We start from the raw sequence: 20,077 nt of genomic DNA, 5'->3' as shown, positions 1-20,077 counted from the left end.
GTGGGTGTTGGTGGACCTGCTTCTGTGCTGGCTTGTCACCACGCACTTCGGGTTTAGGACATGTGGCTTTTCTGTGGGCTGAGTGTCCTGTGACCTGGTACCTGATTTCCCACAGAGGGAGAGCAAGAGAAGGAGAGAGAGAGAGGGAGAGAGGGAAGGGAGGGAAGGGGAAGCAGAGGGAGGGAAAGAGAGAGAGAAGAGAAGGGGGAAATAGAGGGAGAAGGAGAGAGAGAGAGAGAGAGAGAGAGAGAGAGAGAGAGAGAAAGAGAGAAAGAGAGAGACACACAGAGAGAGACAGACACACACTTTCATGCAGTGTTCCGAAGTCTAATCCTGGCTAACCTTGGGTATGTCATGACATTTCTGCTGTGACATACAGCAATCTGGCACAGTGTGGGAGGACAGCCTGCACCAGAGCCATGCCTTTATTTTCTATAGTACCAAGAAGGCCACAGGCCAGGGCAGGGGACAGAAAACTTTGGGCCAATTTATGTCTCCTATTTATTAAAGTGATTTAACCACTGATTAAGTGGTATCCTCCTGACTTACATTTAATTAGTGGTAGATATTGTAACATAAACCCCTTAAATCATCTTAAAGCCTCTTACGAGCTGAGCTGTCCCTGGATTTGGATCAGTCCCAATCGGAGCAGTGGTTTTTCACAGGGATTTTAATCCCTAGGTGTTAAGGAATTAGAAATACTCAGACCACTTTACATGAAAAAATTGCAAATGTGTATTCCATTTTCCAATGCTCTCCTGTCCCTTCCTCCCTGCTGAAGGTGGTCCACCTGGCCCGGAACCTGATCTACTTTGGATTCTACAGCTTCGGCGAGCTGCTGAGGCTGACGAGAACACTCCTGGCTATCCTCGACATCGTCCAGGCCCCCGTGTCGTCGTATTTCGAAAGATTAAGCAAATTTCAAGATGGAAGTAAGAACTTTTGCGGGACATGATAGTGTTTTTGCTATTAAGCATGACTGAGAAAAAAACCAAACATACAGAGAAGTAGATTTAGTGTGTGTGAGCACTCCATGCAGGCACTGGCTCTTGATGGGGAGACATGATAACAGGGTGGACATCCAAGCAATTTCCTCTAATGTGGGTTTTGTGTGTGTGTGTATAGTGTCTGTGTGCACATGCCTATGGGCACACATGTACTGGTGAGCATGAACATGTGTGTATAGGCCTGTACAGGCCTGAAGTCGACTTCAGTCAGGTGTCTGTTTAGACTGCTGTCCACTTTATTGATTGAGGCAGTATCTCCTGGGAAACCCAGAGTGCACTCATCCGGCTACTCTGGGTATTGCCCTAGGGAGCCCCTTGTCTCTGTTTCCAGAGTGCCGGGGCTACTGACAGCTACCATGCCTGCTTAGCTTTAACACGGGTTCTGGGGATCTGAACCATCAGACTTCCAGTGGTGGCCACATCATAACCATACATTTGTGGTGGCGATTACATTAGGTTGGAAAGTTGTTTCTAGGAATTATAAGGAAGCGAGCAGGCTGGACACATCCCTGTGAGGACGAGAGCAAAGGGGGGTTGGGCAGATCTGCAGTACAGTTAGAACTGAAACCTCAGCACAACACATCGAGGGTCTGAGCTGGGGTGGCCCTTTGGAGTTGTCACACACGGAGACAAGAGGGCCAAATATGTCTTTGTGTAGTCATCCGTTAGCTTCTGGCTTCATGGAAGACAATGTGTGACACTGAAGAAGGGGGGACACCCTGCTCAGGAGTATGACATGGGGAAGGGGGGGACACCCTGCTCAGGAGTCTGACATGGGGAAGGGGGGGACACCCTGCTCAGGAGTATGACATGGGGAAGGGGGGGAGGACACCCTGCTCAAGAGTCATGTTGAGAGAGAGACATGGTGCTGGTGGCGCTGGGAGAAGCGGGGCCAGTGAAGGGACTCTACACAGAGCACACTAACGGTCACTGTAGGACTCAGGACATGACGGGAAAGGAAACATAAGATTTTCAAGTTCAGGCATGAAACGGGACCGTCTGATTGGGAATTTCAAATGAGGCACTTACAGAAAAGCTAAGGGGTGAATTGCTGTTCCATAGCACAAGAAACCACCTCAGCCCTCTCTCTACCTTTAGTCCAGCTCGAGCCCCGAGTACAGCAAAGACTTAGTTACTGCAGCAGAAACAGGTATCAGTGGTCTGGACAGTTATCCCGAGAGCTCCAACTGCAAGGGCCTCTGGGAAAATGTCGTGTAACTTTTTACTAGGGATATGAGCACATGTCTCTTCACCTTGGAGAGGACACTGAGGACAGACCAAAGGGATAATTCTACCCAAATCTAGCTTAGTAAACCAGTGAGTTATCGAGTTACTTACAGGAGTTATGTGTGAGTCAAAAACGGCCCCTACCCAGCATGGGCAGCTCAGGCAAGCTCTCCCTTGGAGCTTCCTTACAATTTCTGGCAGCTGCGCAGAATGGAGCCTCCTCTCCCCAGCAATTGCTTATTGCATTTATAACCTTAATGAGGAGACTTGTGGATTTTGTAAAGTTTCAGGAACTTCCTGAGTCTTGTGTGTTTCATTTACTTCTTTTGTCCTGTGAGTTTACCTCCTCTCTCTAGGAGGGGGTGTTTCAGTTTGGAGGAAGCAGCCCCCATACTGTGAACGTCCTCATAGGCTCAGGTGTTTTCACACGGGCTTCACAGTTGGTGTATTGTTTTGGAACCGTGTTGGAGGAAGTGGGTCACTAGGGGTGAGCACCGACATTTATGGCCTGGTCCCACTTCCTGTCCTTGGCCATGTGAGTCTTTCTCCCTGCATCCAGCTTAGTTTTCCCCGCCTAGCTCTATTCTGTCCTTTGCTAACCAATGGTAATAAAACATTCACAGCATACAGAGGGGGATCCCACATTAGCGAGGAGTCTATATATCCTGTTCCTACCTCCATGTCTTCCCACCATGATAGATTGTGCCTCTTCAAATTGTGAGCCAGAAAAAGACCCTTCCTCCCCTAAGTTGTTCTTTCTAGGTATTCTGTAACACTGGGAGAGAAACGAAGGGGGTTGTGTGATAACCATCCTCGGAAAGTTGAAGTACTGAGAGTCCAGATGAGGATGTAGAGAGGAGGGGTCCTAGAAGATTCAAGGTGGTGACCTGGGAGCTTCTAGAATGAACAAGGCTGGAAGAGGGGAAAAGGGGATGTTCCCTGGAGTCTTATGTGCAGAAGGAACAGACTATGTGGGCCCGAGCAGCATCACAATAAAGAGAAGGCCCCGCATCTGTGCCCCCACCAGAGCCACTTTACAAAGAGTGCTGTAGGTGTTAAGTGAGGCTAAGCTTCCCTTTCCAGGCTCCGGTGGCAGCTGAGCATGCCCAAGACCCAGGAAGCTTAAGCCGGACAAAACCCCAGCATGTAGAGGGGAGATGAGCAGTCATTGGTCACTGATAGCTGCTGGGGGAGGGAGACTCACTTCTCTCTGAGGATGTGGTCCCTGCTAAGCTAACCATGCACTAGTGGGTGGTACCACACCCAAGTGTATGGGAGCAGTATAATTGTGCTTAATGTCTTAAGAAAAAGGACATGAAGTTGGGGAGGGGGGGTGGATCCAGGAGGAATTGTGGGAGAGGAAAGAATATGATAAAAAAAATTGTACAAAATTCTCAAAGAACTAAAAATCAAACCACACAAACCAAACCCCTTAAATAACAACAACAGCAATCAAGCCAGTAAAGAAAAAGAATTCTCTTGGAGACAGGAGCTGGCCCCAGTGCCCCGTCTTTTACTGGAAGGGGACATTCTGATCCCCACCCTCATCAATCTAACACTGTTTACTGGCTGTGTTATCAATCAGGGAAAGAAATACTGTTTTCAGACAAGGGCATTGACTCCTGGCCGCTTGCTTAGCCTCACACTGCCATTCGCTCTCTGAGGTTTAAAGTGCCGACTGTGTGATTGATCTTTTGGGTTGAAGAATTACTCAGGAGACACTTTTATTTATTTATTTTTTGTCACACATAGAAGTGACAAAAAGCACATGAGCACAGTGGCCAACAAATGGGACGTCTGGGGTGTTAATTGCAAGTAGTACATTTTTTAAATTATACAATTGTTTCCTTTTTACACCAAAGGAAGTACAGTCCAAAGATATTGCTTTTTACCTTTTTATGTATGTTTGTGTATGTGTGTGTGCATATGTGTTTTTGCATATGTGCATGTGGTGTATATGTTTGCATGTGTGTGTTTATATGTGTGTGGATGTGTGTTTATTTGTGTGCATGTGTGTCTGTGATATGTGTGTTTTCATGAGTGTGTGGTGTGTGTTTACACATGTATGTTTGCATGTATGAATGTGTATATGTAGTATTGTTTACATGTGTGCATGCATGTGTGGTGTGTGCATTTGCATGTGAGCATGTGTGTATATGTGGTTTGTGTGTGTATCTGATGTGTGTGCATGTGCTCGTGTGTGTGAGTGTGTGTATATAGTTTGCGTGTGTGTATGTGTTCATGTGTGTGCAAGCGTATGTGGGCATATCTATGTTATGCAGCATGTGGAGGCCCAAGGTTGATGTCAGGAACCACCCTCCATCACTCTTCTGCCGGCTACCCTGAGGCAGGATATCTCAATCAAACCCAGAGCTAATCAGTGTGTGTATGGATGGTCTCCCTAGCTAGCTTGCTCTGTGGTTCTCTCTGCCTTCTGTGCTGGAATTACACATGACTTCTAAGTATTTGATCTTGTGTCCTCATACTTCTGCAGCAAGCACTTTAAACTGAGCCATCTTTCTGTTCCCAGATTTTACTTCTTACCAATGCTAATAATCGAGGTTACCCTACAATGTGACTCTCACTATTTCCTGTGCTTCCCCTCCTCATTGTCTACTCTTCTTTTTAAGAGACATTAATATTCACACATACATGTACTGTGCTGACACCAAGCCCTCTCCCTCATTCCCTTCCATCTAACTCCTCATCCATCTCCCATTTAGCTCTCCCAACTTTGTGTTCTCTTTCTAATTTTGTTTGTGCCTTTAACGTTATTTTAATTAGTTAATTTTTAATGAAACACCTAAAATTACATTATTCCACTCTTCCCTTTCCTTCCTCCAATCCTTCTCCTATACCCCATTCTCCTCCTCAAATTGGTGGCTTCTTTTGCTTTTATTATTATTGTTACACACACACATAAGTGCATACATTTACACATACAACCTTCTGAATTATTCAGAGTGTCTTGGGCATGTATGATTTCAGGGTGGACCACTTGGTTTTTGGATAACCTACTAGAGGGCTTATTCCCGAGAGAAGCTCAGTTTTTCCTCCCTCGGTGGTCATTAGTTGCCTGTAGTTCTTCGTTTAGGAGCTGCACACCCTGTGTGTGTCCTTCTGTGTTAGTGCAGTGTCTGTTGACTAGCATGTCTGTTGATACGGACCCTGCTCAGGTCTTCTCTTGGAAGCCATATTGTTGTGGTATTATGGGTGCAGCTTTCTTGTCTTTTCTAAAAGACACAAATTCACAGCAGACTTCCTGTCCTCTGGCTCTTATAGTCTTCCTGTTCCCCTCTCCATGATGCTCCCCAAGCCTTGAGTGCAGGCGTTGCAGATGTATCCACTGAAGCAGGCCCTCCGCGATCAGTTATCATTGCAATGTGACCAGTTGTGGTTTTCTGTAATGGTCTCTGCTTGTTGCAAAGAGAGGTTTCTTTGATGTGGGGTGAGACCTATCTTTTTCTGTGGCTATAAAGAGTCTTATAACACAGCTAGAAATCACACTGGTGCAGTAGAGCGTCAGTGGTAGTTTCTCTTCTAAGATCCATGATTTCACTAGACCTGGGCAGTTGGCTGGGTTTCTTGTACCAGGCACGGTATCACTCCTCTTGAGCAGTCAAATTAGACAGCTGTAGGTTAACTCAGTGTCTGAGTGCCATGCCATTATTGCGTCTTTAGAGCTTGTCTTACTTTTCTATTGCCATGACAAAGCATCATGGCCACCACAACTGATAAAAAGAAAGTAATTTGGGGGCCTACAGTTCTAGAGGGTTAGACTCCATGACCATCATATCCTGGCAGGCAGGCAGGCGAGTGGATAGGCAGGCATGGGGATCGAGCAGTAGCTGAGAGCTTACGTCTGATCCACAAACACTAGGTAGAAAGAGCAAACTGGGAAGTTGTGATCTTTTGAAACCTCAAAGCCTCCCCCCAGTGACACACCTTCTCTAACAAGACCACGCCTCCTAATCCTTCCCCAAACAGCTCCACCAACAGGGGACCAAGCATTCAAATACAGGAACCAATGTGGCCATTCTCATTCAAACCACCGCAGGCCATCTTGCCTTGCTGGTCATCGTGATTTGTAGGAATGGCGACGGGGTAGGAACGCGCTTTACTCCTTCAGCAGCTGGCACAGAGCCTTCTGGTGCTATGAAAGCTAGGCTCTCTGAGGCGTTTATGTTAGGTACAGTCTGAATCTTCCGAGTCCTGTGCCCAAAGTGCGTGGTGTCTTGAGCCTTAGAGACTGTACCTTCTATCTCTGAGAGACATCTAAGGGCCACAGCAGTAGCCTATATTGTTTTGGGAGTCGCTTGGACTACCCTAACTAACCATTACATGGAAGTTTCTCATGCCTGGTGCTGGATTTTTTTTGTTAGATAGTCTGTGGTTCTTGTGGGATCATTGTCAGCCCAAGTGGCATAACTTCATTTAATATACGTATCTATATATGTGCAAATATAAAATAATATGATCCCCCAAGGCCTTATCAGACATCCTTGATGTTATTTGTCCCCCTTCTTATTTGCTGACCGATCGGTTCTGTCTGGGTTTGGAGAGGATACTTGCCGACGGCATCAGGCTCTGGCCACTGAGAACCGTCAGGTCCAGTGAGGCATCTGGTTAGGGCTAGCCTTTCTCTTCACAGCTGTCCCCTAGCCCTTAAGCCAGAATCTAACAAGATAACAGATCACAGGACGTGTAGAGACCAGACAGCCAAAAGTTTCTTTTTATCCTGTGACGTTTTGTTTTTCCATAACTGCATTTTCTTGGGGTTTCCCACAGTTCTCTGACACATGGGCCTGTGCCAGTCAGTGACTGTCATCTCCGTACCAGGGAATCCAGGGAGCCACTAGAAAACTCCACGGAGAATTCTGTTCTGTGTGGCTTCCTTCTCTGAGACTTCAGGTCCGGAGATTGTCCTTGTGCCGTTCCTGTTTCTGTGACGAAGGACCCTAGAAACAGGCAGCTCGGGAGAAGGACCTCATTCTCAGTTCCAGGGAGTTACAGATGCCAGGGCACGAGACAGTTGGTCACATGACATACGCAGTGAAGGAGGGAGAAATGCTTGCTTGCACACTTGCTCAGCTCCCGTTATTCAGTTACACAGCTCAGGGCCCAGCCAACGAACTGGTGCCGCCTGATTTCCGAGTGGTGTTTCCCATCTCAGTAAACCCAGTTAAGAGCCCTCTTGGCCAGGGAATCCTCCTTGGGTCTCTTCCAAAGGACTCCTGGCTTGTGCTGGGGTCACCCTCCAGCACTCTCCTACCTGACTCACTGAGGAAGGGTCTCCCAGTCAAATGCAGAGTACACCGATAGGGCTAGTCTCCATAGCCTGACTCACTGAGGAAGGGTCTCCCAGTCAAACACAGAGTGCACCCTTAGGGCTAGTCTCCATAGCCAGTTTGCTAACTAATCACAGAGATGAACTGCCTTGGGACCTAGAGGATAAGACATGGATAACCATAATGTCTGAAAGGATCCGAGTTGCCTGGCTGATATGTAGCCTGGTGGCCCAACACAGGTGGGGGAGAGGTTAGGAGCAAGATTGGTGAGAGGCGCTTTGGATATATGAGGACCCAGAGGACGCTTGTGTTGGGAAGACTGGGGGAAAATTAGAGGGCCTGGTAGGCACTCCATCCGGCTTGCCCCTGTTTTCTTCCCTCTTTTTCTCTTTCCCTCTTTTTTTCTTTCCCTCTTTCCCTCCCTCCCTCCGTCCCTCCCTCCGTCCCTCCCTCCCTCCCTCCCTGTTTTCTTCCCTCCACCCCTCCTTCCTTTGTTTATGCTTTTTATTTTGAGCTAAGTTTCTCTACGCAGTCCAGGCTGGCTTCAGACTCAGGGTCCTCTTGCCCCAGCTTCTCATGTTCCAGGATCTGTGCACGTCCTGTGGTGGAACTCTGTTCTCTACTTTTCTCAAGTTTCCCCGGGAAGTCAGGACAAGACAGTTTGCATTTACTAAGACGTTTTGCTTATTAGATCAAAAAGATTAAAACAAGCAAGACATTGTTCTGTGGCGAGTGGTTGTCTTATCTCGGAAACAGGCATTGAGTCCCAGTGTTGAAGGTTTCATGTTTCGAAATAGATGCTTCTTCCCTTCTTGTAGTCCCTTTGCCTCTGACGGGCACTCTGCTGTCATTCCACAAGGGCATCCTCCCAAATTTCATTTTCTGCTCCTGTCTGTAGCTCTTGCCATTTCTAGAGAATGAAAGCTCAGCCGCTACAGCGGTGCACAAATGCCTTTGTCACGTGAGTGTGACATGGTGAGTTTTCCTCTCGCTGGTCCTGCAGTATCACTACACACTCCCCAGCCTTCTCTGGCGAGCTGCATCTATACCTCAGATAATGCAGTCACGCGTCGCATGCTGTGTTTGGCCAATACATATTTGACCACATACAAGACTGTGTGCTCGTTAGCCTAGGTATACATTAGGCTGTTTCCCGTAGGTTTGTGTTAGTACCCATGTGATGTTTGCCCCACAGTAGTTACTGAGGGTCACGTTGTTGTCGGTAAGCTTTCCTGTCTTGTTCCCCATCAGAACAATACATGTGACATGTCTTAGGTGAAGAAGTGTGAATCAGAAAGACAAAGCTTTTTAGACACCCTAACCTACAAATATATGTATTTATTTATTAATTAAAAAATTCTAATGACACTTCTAATGACACTTCAGCCTAGATTATTCAGTAAGAAAGATTCAGATTTTTTTGAGCAAGAGACAATAGTGGGGCAAAAAGCTATGAGAATAGGTTCTATTTCTGGTTCTAAAGTTGGCCTGTGCCATGTCTAGTGTAGTAACATATACTTATTTGTTTTATACAAATATTTATTTAGTACAGTGTACTTGACTATACCTAAATTGTATGCTGTCCATAAATATACATATATTTGAATATTAAAATAGCATTCCAAATATGATTTGTAAAATATTATTAAATGAGAAGGTAACTTAGTAAAGGGTTTGTTATGCAAGGCACAAAGATCAGAATCCCCAGAATCCATGCATAGAAGTCAGCAATAGCAGTGTGTAGTGGAATCCCAGTTCTGAGGAAGCTGAGGTAGCTTGAGTCTCGGGGATCACTAGTCATCTAACCCAGCCTACTTCATGAAACTCCGGGCCAGTGAGAAACCCTGTCTCAAATCAACCAACCAGCCAACTAACCAGCCAGCCAAACAACCAGCCCACCAACTAACCAATCTACCAACTAAACCAACTAGCCATTCAACTACCTAACCAATCAACTAACCAACCAACTAACCAATCAACTAACCAACCAACTGAATAATCAACCAGCCAACCAACAACCAACCAATGAGCCAACAAAACAACTAACCAGCCAGTCAACCAAACAATCACCAAGAAGTTGGATAGTACCTAAAAATGATGCTTGAGGTTGACCTTTGGTTTCTACAACCACATAAATATATACAGACTTGCACACACTCGTGCACCCACATGAACAGACACATTTTCAAACACACAGGCACCCATGCACACACACATCCCCCACACCCTACACACATGCATGCACGTGCGTGCAGACACACACAGGCACACACACACACACAGCTTGTAAGCTTTCTAAACATACAAGGAATGGAAAACAACATGATAAATAAGTAGCTCCAAACACTGGTATTTTGTACCTTTGATTCTGTCTGGCCACTCCTGAAAAACCTTGGCCATTTCACACCATTTTAGCAGAAGATTCAGATGGTCACTGTTACCTGTGGCAGTCAGTACTCTTAGGAGGACTTACAGGGTGAGGTGTACCCCAAATTCATGTTACAAGATGGGGTTACTCTACAACATTTCTACAGTTCTCTCAGTCAGGGGTTGCTCATAATCATTGCACAGAATTTTTGAATACTTTCCAATCACTTTTATGCTACAGATATGGAAGAGTCATCTTTGTTTCTGTGAGATGTGTCAGAGGCAAGCAGAACCATGTATAAATCCGAGCTCTCTCCCCATCCCCAACACTAACTTAACCAGTACACAGTGGTAGAGCAGATCCTCCCCCCATCCCCAATACTAACTTAACCAGTACACCGTGGTAGAGCAGGTCCTCCTCCCCCCATCTCCAACACTAACTTAACCAGTACACAGTGGTAGAGCAGGTCCTCCCCCACCCTCCCCAACACTAACGTAACCAGTACACAGCGGTAGAGCAGGTCCTCCCCCACCCTCCCCAACACTAACTTAACCAGTACACAGCGGTAGAGCAGGTCCTCCCCGACCCAACACTAACCTAACCAGTACACAGTGGTAGAGCAGGTCCTCCCCCACCCTCCCCAACACTAACTTAACCAGTACACCGTGGTAGAGCATGTCCTCCCCCACCCAACACTAACTTAACCAGTACACAGTGGTAGAGCAGGTCCTCCCCCACCCTCCCCAACACTAACTTAACCAGTACACAGTGGTAGAGCTTGTCCTCCCCTCCCCAACACTAACTTAACCAGTACACAGTACATCTCTTCGGCTGCACATGGAGGACTCTCCGCCTGTCTCTGAAGCTGTGAGGAGATCCTGATGCCTCTGAGGAGTGGTCTAGACACTGCACCTCACACTAATGTATATGGGATTCCATATATATAGGAACGTATTATTTCCCCACACCTGAAAAGTCAAACGAGAAAAAAAAAATGGTACCTTATGTATGTGTGATTCATGAGAACCTACAGGGCAGATTGCTTTGGTATTGGAGTGGGGAGAACTTTGAGGGTTTGACTCTAATGGGGAATGAGGAGCACTCTGGGTGGCGGGAATGTTCAAGCCTGGACGGCATCTGGTGTGTCTGTGCGTGCACTTTTGTGTGAACCCTGCAGACCTCACATCTGATGCACCATGTTCCCTCCCAGTCACAGAGTAGTACGGAGTCCACGGTGGCTCATCTGGCCAGCTGGGAAGCATTAAGGATCAGTTTGGCAGATTAAGATCCTGAGGTTTCAAATACTGAAATGTCAGTGTTTGACAATGATGGGACATGGAGCTTGGCTACGTTCCGTGCAAATCCTTCCAGGTCTCTAGTATAGGGGATGGGAAATCATTTCCTCCCAAGACGTCTGCTGGTATCCAGAAATGACAGATGATGAGGGCCTCAGTTCCTCCCATTGCTGTGTAGAGAACACTGCGACACAAGCAAGCTGGGGGAGAGGATGTTATTTTATCTCGCGCTTCCGGCTCTTAGTAGTCACTAGGGACTCGAGGCAGGAACCATGGAGGAATACAGCTTACTAGCTTTTGCTCAAATAGTTTGCTTATGCAGCCCAGGTCCACTGGCCTAGGAATGGTGTCACCCACAGTGAGCTGGACCCTCCCACATCAATCACCAGTAATGACAAATGCACAAATCAGTCTGACAGAGAAGTCCTTCCTCAATTAAGACACCCTCTTTAGGTGACTCTAGATAACATGCAAAGAGGACTTAAAAAAAATACAAGTTAGCTGTGGGTAAATTTCAATTCTCTTAAATCTCATGCACTGTTAATAATTGTCGAACCCAGCTGTGAGTTGTGATCCTGCCCCGCAGGGTTTTTGTGCGACAGAAAACTTTCAGTTTGTGCAGCTTCAGTGTTCACACATTTCTCACCGCCACCCACTCTTCTGGATCTGGCGAGAGACATTGACTCATTGGGATAATAGAGACAAAACTGTCATCCTGAGGGATCCTCTGATTGCAGAGTCCTCTCAAAAATCAGAGGTCACCGTTCTAAACATATCCCTCCTCATCACTTCCTTTTCCTTTCTTTTCTTTTGTGACAGGGTCTCTATATAGCCCTGGCAGTCCTGGAACTCGCTCTGTAGACCAGGCTGGCCTCAAACTCACAGAGACCCACCTGCCTCTGCCTCCCAAGTGCTGGAATTAAAGGCATGTGCTACCACACCTGATTGTTTTTATTAACTTGTTATTTTTAACTTAGCAATGATGATTCACATTTTCTCAAATCTCTCAACACACGGTATCAGTTCAAATTCTCTTTTTTTCTGTGCAATATGAGGGCCCAGGTTTTTTTTTGTCTAATAATTTTTTGTTATTACTTTATAAATAATACCATTCAAAATTTCCACTTCCTCCCCTCCTCCCACTTTCCCCCTCCCCCTCCAGTCCTAAGAGAGGGCAGGGTACCCTGCCCTGTGGGGAGTCCAAGGCCCTCCCCCTCCACCCAGGCCTAGGAAGGTATGCATCCAAATAGACTAGGGTCCCAAAAAGCCAGTACATGCAGTAGAGACAAGTCCCAGTGCCATTATCAATGGCTTCTCTGTCAGCCCCCATTGTCAGCCACAATCAGAGGGTCCAGTTTAACCCCATGCTTGTTCAGTCCCAGTCCAGCTGGATTTGGTGCACTCCCGTTAGATCAGCCCCACCGACTCCGTGGGTGGGTGCACCCCTCGAGGTCCTGACTTCCTTGCTCATCTTCTCCCTCCTTCTGCTCTTCAACTGGAACTTGGGAGCTCAGTCCAGTGGTCTCATGTGAGTCTCTGTCTCTATCTCCATCCATCGCCAGACGAAGATTTTCTCTGGATCTGCTTAGCACAGGAGCAAGGGCCTCTTGCCCTCAGTTCAAATTCTCGATGTTGAGTTAAAAAAAATTAATAAATAAATTAAAAAATAATTGAAATTCTAGGGTGCTGAATTTCCAGAGAATTAAAAGAATATGTGTGTTAACTCCTTAACTGGACAAGTGTAAGTGTTAGTTAATTGTGGTTGAGAAGTAGTGATAATTTTTTGGCAACATTAAGGACTGATCACCCTGGACTTGTCTCCAAAGTCTAGAATTAGAAATTTCCCTGTAGTAAATAGATTTAGGATTCCCTACACATCTGTGCCTGTGTGCAGTAGACATGGGACTCGCTGTGTGCCTGTGATCTGTGCAGTAGACATGGGACACACTGCGTGCCTGTGATCTGTGCAGTGGACATGGGATTTGCTGCATGCCTGTGATTTGTGCAGTGCTGGGCTGATGTCTTTAAGCTGTAGAAGCTCAGAGCATCAGCATTCCTCATCACAGGCAGAAAACACAGCATCTTTAATTGGAGACCTCTGAGTTGGCCATACATGGAAATACCAGGAGAATTCTGCGGTCCTCTTGCCACAGGCATGTGAGGATGTGGGAGGCTGGGACTGCAGTCTCCTATCTTCCTGACTACATGTGTTACACATTAGGATGTTTGGACCTCTGGATTTTAATTTGTTGGTGACAGGATCTATATTTTGGGAGGAAAAGAATTGTCTAGGCTAACCTTCTTTACCATAATCATTTGATTAGATGGTTGTTTTCCATGCCCATCTAAGTAAGATGCAGACACTGTGGGTGCCGCGGATTTCTGTGTGAGCCAGGGATTAACAAAAGAGCCTGCTCCTCATTAGTGGGAAAAGATGTCCTTTGGAGGTGAGCCCGTGAACATGATCAGCAAAGACACTAGCTGGCCCCATGACGTAAAACCATCACTGCCTGTGACCATCGGCACATCTGCAACGCCTTGCCAAGATGTGGGCCGCGCAGTGATCTGAGACCCACGGTTGGGTTGTTTGAGAGTCCTGGACAGTGGAGCCTCTGCCTCAGGATAGAAAGCAGAGGGCTCTCACATCTTTGAGCAGCATCCACCTTCGGCCAGCCTTGGAAATTCCTTTTATAGAATTATTTCACCACCTCCCTTTTTTGTCATCTAAGTGGCCATATGACAAAAATTCTCAGGACTTCAAAGTGAAAATCCAAGTTTACGTCTGCCTGGAGTTCACCCATCGGAGAAATGGTCAGTGTTCCGTGAACTTGAAACCGTGTTACTGGAGGGGTTCTCTCATTATCTCAGCCGGCTGTGCATTTGACAGAGGTGATGAATTCAAAGACAGGGTTTCTCTGTGTAGCCCTGGCTGCCCTGGAACTCACCCTGTAGACCAAGCTGCCCTCAAACTCATAGAGATCTGCCTCCCTCTGCCTTCCGAGTGCTGGGATTAAAGATGTGTGCCACCACCACTGGGCTAGCGGCCGCCACCTTTTCACAGTGTATTTGTGTGTAGCTACCATTGCTCCTTGCTGTCTGGCCCACACACATTTCTTTTTAGTCGTCTTTTTAAATATTTGTTATTTGCTTCTCAATCCCGTGAGCATCCCCACAGTTTACATTCTTTTCATCACTCGGAGTTCTGTTTCCCTCCACTTAATTTTTATCCCCCTTCCTCTTGGCTTATACCCTCTGCATTTCTGGAACAGTCTTTGCCAGATGCCAAAGCCTTTACTTCAGACAGAACTTCATGAACATCCAAGAAGCCAAGACCACTGTTTGCAAAGAAAAATTGACATGTGTTCTTTTGAGTCCAGTTGCTTGTGGTGAAAGCTGAGGTAGGAAACTAGATGGGACCTAAGTGGTGAGATTGCCAGGGTGCTCCCTTGAGTGACAAGGAGGTGTGGGTGCAAATTGTGCAAATTGTGGAGAAAATCGATGAAAAGTCAAACTCAGAGGGAATGGCAGGCGGCTGTTCCCCAGCGGACATGTTTGAGCTTCTCATCTGTTTCTGTAGTGGCCTCAGATAAGATCATTCTTCCTAGGTTCTGAGTGATGGATTTCTAGCTAGAGGATAAGGGAACACAAGCTTATTGGAGAATTTGATTGCACCCCAAGCTCTTTTTTTTTTGTGTTATGAAAGCCCCAAAGCCCTTGGTCTGAGAAGGGAGGGATAGAGCATCTGAGAGTTTGCACACTCTTGGTACCCAGCCAGGACCTTTCCGCCACCCTGCAGTGTTGGTAACTACTAAAACCATGAGTTCTGCAGAAGATACTTCATTCCCTGGACAGCCAGACTCCAATCCCTCTCTCTGAGGATGTGGTTCAAGGGTGTTTATTGGACCAAACAGAAAAAAATAAAGGTGGTTTGAGATGTAGGGAAACCACATACGGAAGTGACAGCATTGGTGGCCCACACATGTGTAAACCTGTGTCTGACCCTCCATGGGAGGCCTGTCTAGAAACTCTCTTGGCTGGGTCTGCTGCGCTGATTTCAGAGGTTCCACAGCTGACTTCCAGAGCACACGTGAAGAGATTGGTGTTAGCGTTGAACCAATTAAGACTATCTCCAAGTCTCTCTTACAAAACAAAACAACCAGCTAAAGCCCTTGAAACAACCCTGGTGGGCGACCCTCACCAAGGTATTTACAGAGTATGGCGGTGCTGTGCAGCGTGGGGTCTTGTTTCTCTATCACTGACTTAAGTCACTTCTAAAAGCAATAGGAGAGCCAGTGACAGTCAGAGAATCCACAGGGTGAACTTAGGGTTTCTCTGAGCTTCCGAAGAAGGCTTGTGCTCTTTGGGTTTTTTAATCCTCTTTTCTTTTGAAGCAGGCTCTTGTTATGTTGCCCAGGCTGGCCTAGCCATCCCCCTGGTCCAGCCTCTCATGGAGAGTGATGGGCGCCGTTCTCTCTCCCCTACTCCCTCTAGATTTTAAACTTTAGGGTTGGAACATTTTGTAAGAAAGAGAAATGAGAACCTTATTAATTTGCTAATAGGGATTTGGTCACAGTCTTTGTTTGCCCACTATTAACTTGCTGCATCTTAGAGAGAAAGCCATCTCTTTTCCTGGTTTGTCAAACCATTCTGTAACACAGAAACCCCTACCTCTCTTCACACGGCTACACCCTAGCTTTGATAATAATGGAGGAAAACAGACATCTCGGCATGAGTTACATGCCGGGCTGTGAAGAATGCAGCCAGGTCCTCATGATAAAAGTAATAAGCTGTGTTGATGCTGCGGCCACAGTGTTTTGCACATGTTGACTGAGTCCTCTTCTTGTGCTAGGCAACAATGTCATGAGGACCATCCACGGTGTGGGAGAGATGATGACCCAGATGGTGCTCAGCAGAGGCTCCATCTTCCCAGTGAGCGTGCCCGACGCACAGCCCAGCGTCCACCTCAGCAAGCAGGCGAGCCCCGGCGAGCAGGAGGATGTGACGGTGATGGACACCAAGCTGAAGGTCATCGAGATTTTACAGGTGTGTCCTGTGGCTTGACACTGTGTGTGGTGTCTGTGTGTGTCTGTCTGTGTGTATGCGTCTATGTTGCATGTGTGTATGTGTGCCTATGTTGTATGTATGTCTCTGTGTGTATGTCTATATTGTGTGTGTGTGTGTGTGTGTGTAGTACAGGCTCACATGGAACTTGTGGCCATCCTCCTGCCTTAGCTTTCTGGTTGCTGAGTATGTCTATATTGTGTGTGTGTGTGTCTGTAGTACAGGCTCACATGGAACTTGAGGTCATCCTCCTGCCTTGGCTTTCTGGTTGCTGAGATTCCAGATGTTAGGCACTATATCTGGTTTCACTGTGTAATTGGTGTAATGTGGTTCTGAAATGCTATTGGTCTTATTTTATCCTGAAAAGCTACTGCCCCCATCTTACTATCATTTTGAAGTGAAGAACAGAGCTGACAATAAATTTCGCTGATGCTTCTTTGCACACTCACCTTGCTCTTTGTCCGTGGAATGCACTAGTGATATCTAGCACTTGTGCAGCACGCTGAGAGTGATAAAATCACTTTCCTGTGTGGTGTTTATTATCAGCTAGTATTGACCTTGATTGGATATTTTCTTCATTTGAGAAATATTTTTAAAGCAGGCATGTTTATGATGAAATGGAATAAATGCAATTATTTTCTGTTTTTCAATTGCTTGAAGCATATTTGTGAATCCCACGCGTTTAAATTTCCTATACATTTGGTACACTCCTGTAATTCTAGCACTCAGGAGGCCGAGGCAGGAGGATTTCTGTGAGTTCAAGGCCAGTCTGGGCAACAAAGGAAGACCCTGCTTCACTGCCCCCCAATCGTTATTAACAAACTTGTTAATTGTTGATTTTATTACTTTGCACAATTACCCCTCTTTGTGTTTTTAAGAGGCTGGGGATCCCCCCCACCCCGAGTTAGCCAAGTCTAACTTCATCAATTTAATGAACTCAGTTATCCATGCGCCAGACCCCCGCTATGATTTCTAGCGTCTTCATCTGGGGTCAGTCTGGGAAGCAGGCGTAAGGTACCGTTGTTATAGCATTTATTCCAGACGCAGAGGATGGAGCTTGTAGCTTAAGAATGTGGACAGAGTTTCCCAAATCTTTCGTCATTTTCTTATGTAGACAGAGCTACCAGAAGTGGGCCAGCAGTCCTGGAAGGCTCGGTGCAGTTTTCATTCCAAGTAATTAGATTTATAATCATAAGACATTTCCCAGTTTCTCCAGAGTTCCCAAAGGCTGAGTCCTAAGAAATGTTGGCAGGCTTCCCTACCCTGCGCTCATGGCCTTGAAAATTCATGCAGTGTTCTTAGCCTGCAGCTGAGAAAGGGACCGGAGGGGCCCCCAGGTCACCCCCACAGATGCATGTGACCCCTTGTCAGCTCTGGTTTCAGCGATGGTACCGCTCACAGAGACATTGGGAGGTGGTGCTGTGTGGTTGCTCAGCACCTGACGAGTTTTCCCTGAACCCCTTTCGCTGTCTGACCGCTCACCCAGGATCTTCCTGTTCCTGCTAACACCTTCTCAGAACATCCCTTCAACAAATCTTTGGTGGCTGCACTCCCCGGCAGCTGCCGGCTCTCTGTCTCCCCTCTCGACCTCATTTAAGAACATGGTTCTATTCCCACCTTCTGACTTTACTCACTCTCTCTGCCTTTACAATTGTTTTAATTTATTTTTATTTTTTTAAGGCAAGGTTCATTCTAAAGTCCTGACTGGCTCAGAGCTCTCTATGTAACTTAGGCTGCTCTTGAACTCATGGGAATCCCCCTGCCTCAGCTTCCGAAGTGCTGAGGATGCCGGGACTATAGGTGTGAGCCACCACACCCAGCCTTTTCTCTGCTTTGCTGCCATCAGCTTCTTTATCTCACACCGTATCTGCATTTTCATAGCTAGACACGTCAGAGGAGAAAGGCAGTGAAGTGAGATTCTGTGAGCTCCAGCGGAGCTGAGTGCCTGTGGAGCCATAAACAGTGTCATAGGCACGTTCAGTGTCCCGAGACCTTGCTCTCATGGGCAGAGAGGAGAATCGAGGAACAGTGGACTCTGAAGAAGCATGAGGAGCAGCAGGGCATTGTGTGTGATACAGTGATCGTGGGACAGAAGAGTCTGAGCACTGAGAGAGGGGACAGAGCCTGGGGAAGGGAGGGCTGTGGAAACAGACAGAAAAAATGAGGGCTCCTGAGGACACAGAGGGCAGCTTTTCTATAAAGCCTGAGCAACCATAGTGTTTGCTGTTCACCAAGGAGGCCCTTGGAGACCACAGGACACTGGTAATAGCTGTGCTCAGAAGGTCGGGCTTATCACAGACCAGTTCCCAGGTGCACCCCTCCTGTGGCCTTCTCTGATCCCATGGCTCAGCCCTGCTCCTCAGCGGAGCTGGACAACTCCACTGCAGTTGAAGCCCAAGCCTTTCCATGCACAAAAGCAGCTCCAGAGTTTTCCTCTCGGTGCAGAAAACTGTAGCGTGTCTGGGATCATATCAGCATCACCTCTTCAGACCCACAAGTTGCCCCTACCTGGAATATCCAGAGAACAATTGTGAGACGCCAGATGTCCTTGTTTCTGAAACTCAGTGTAGACAGGGTGTCTTGGCACACACCTGTGATCCAAACTCTTGGGAGGAGGAACAGGAGTTCAAGGATATCCTCTGCTACATAGGGAGTTTGAGGCCAACCTGGGCTATAGGATACCCTGTCTCAAAACCAACTAACTAACCAATCAAACAGACAAACAAATGAAAATAATCACAAATTGATTAATTAATTGCTGTGGGCTTTCATTAATTCTGATCAATGAAAACATATCCCTTTCTTTCTCATCTTAAGGCTGACAAAACAGGTAAACAAGCAAGAGTTTATAGTTTACTATAAAGTAAGGCCTCTGATTGGTTCGTTTGGAAGACTGATAGCAATGTGGTTGGTGTGTGTCATGGTTTGTATTAAACATCCATTATGTGTGTATGAGGGCACATGAACCACATGTTCACTGTGGAGGTCCGAGGACTTTGTTCCTTCCTTCCATCTTTACTTGAGTTCTGGGGGTGGAACCTGGGTTCCTGGGCTTTCTTGGCAAGGGCTTTACTCACTGAGCCATTTCCCTCGCCCAGGACTTGTGTGTTAGTGCTGTGCTGATGACTGTGCCATCTTAGCCGAATGGCATAACTAAGTGTGCTGTGTTGCTTCTTCCAGTTCATCCTGAGCGTCAGACTGGATTACCGGATCTCATACATGCTCTCCATATACAAGAAGGAGTTTGGGGAGAACAATGACAATGGTGACGCCTCTGCCAACAACTCCCCAGACACTCTCCTGCCATCAGGTATCCTGGGGACAGTGCTTATCATTTGCATTCTGTATTTCTTTTAGATGGATCTTAAATAATACATTTTATTCCTTGGAAATTTTGTGTATTTATACAAGTCATTTTGATTGTACCCATCCAGCACTGTTTCCCTCCAGCCCCTTCCCCACACCTTGCCTCTCTCTCCAGTTCATTTCCTTGTTTTTATTGTTATTGACAACCCCTTGGGATGTCCTTCTGCATATGTGTTGCTTTTATTGGCTAATAAATAAAGAAGTTTCAGTCAGTGGCTTCGCAGAGTAAAGCCAAGGAGAAAATCTGAACAGAGATATAGAGAGAGTAGATGGAGACAGAGAGATGCCATGTAGCTGCCAAAGGAGAAAGATGCCACCGGAACCTTTCTGGTAAGCCACAGCCTCGTGGCGATATACAGATGAATAGAAATGAGTTAATTTAAGATATAAGAGTTAGTTAATAAGAAGCCTGAACTAATAGGCCAAAGCAGCTTCTTTATTAGCCAATGGTAATAGAAGATATTC

The 20,077-nt window shown here is 46.6% G+C and overlaps 1 protein-coding gene across 1 annotated transcript in view; it reads left to right on the top strand.

Annotated features, from left to right (window-relative positions):
- Itpr2 (inositol 1,4,5-trisphosphate receptor type 2) overlaps nucleotides 1-20,077 on the top strand; it is a 420,430-nt gene that overhangs the window by 135,419 nt on the left and 264,934 nt on the right. Inside the window, exons 21-23 of the mRNA XM_041632277.1 lie at nucleotides 782-932; nucleotides 16,035-16,228; nucleotides 19,427-19,556. Coding sequence (XP_041488211.1) covers nucleotides 782-932; nucleotides 16,035-16,228; nucleotides 19,427-19,556 — 475 coding nt within the window. The remainder of the gene's footprint in view (nucleotides 1-781; nucleotides 933-16,034; nucleotides 16,229-19,426; nucleotides 19,557-20,077) is intronic.

The sequence above is a fragment of the Microtus oregoni genome, unplaced genomic scaffold (genome assembly GCF_018167655.1).
Source record: "Microtus oregoni isolate MIOR12 unplaced genomic scaffold, Mior012 000002F_ref0000024, whole genome shotgun sequence".
NCBI classification, from domain to species: Eukaryota; Metazoa; Chordata; class Mammalia; order Rodentia; family Cricetidae; genus Microtus; species Microtus oregoni.
This window is presented reverse-complemented; position numbering and strand designations above follow the sequence as displayed.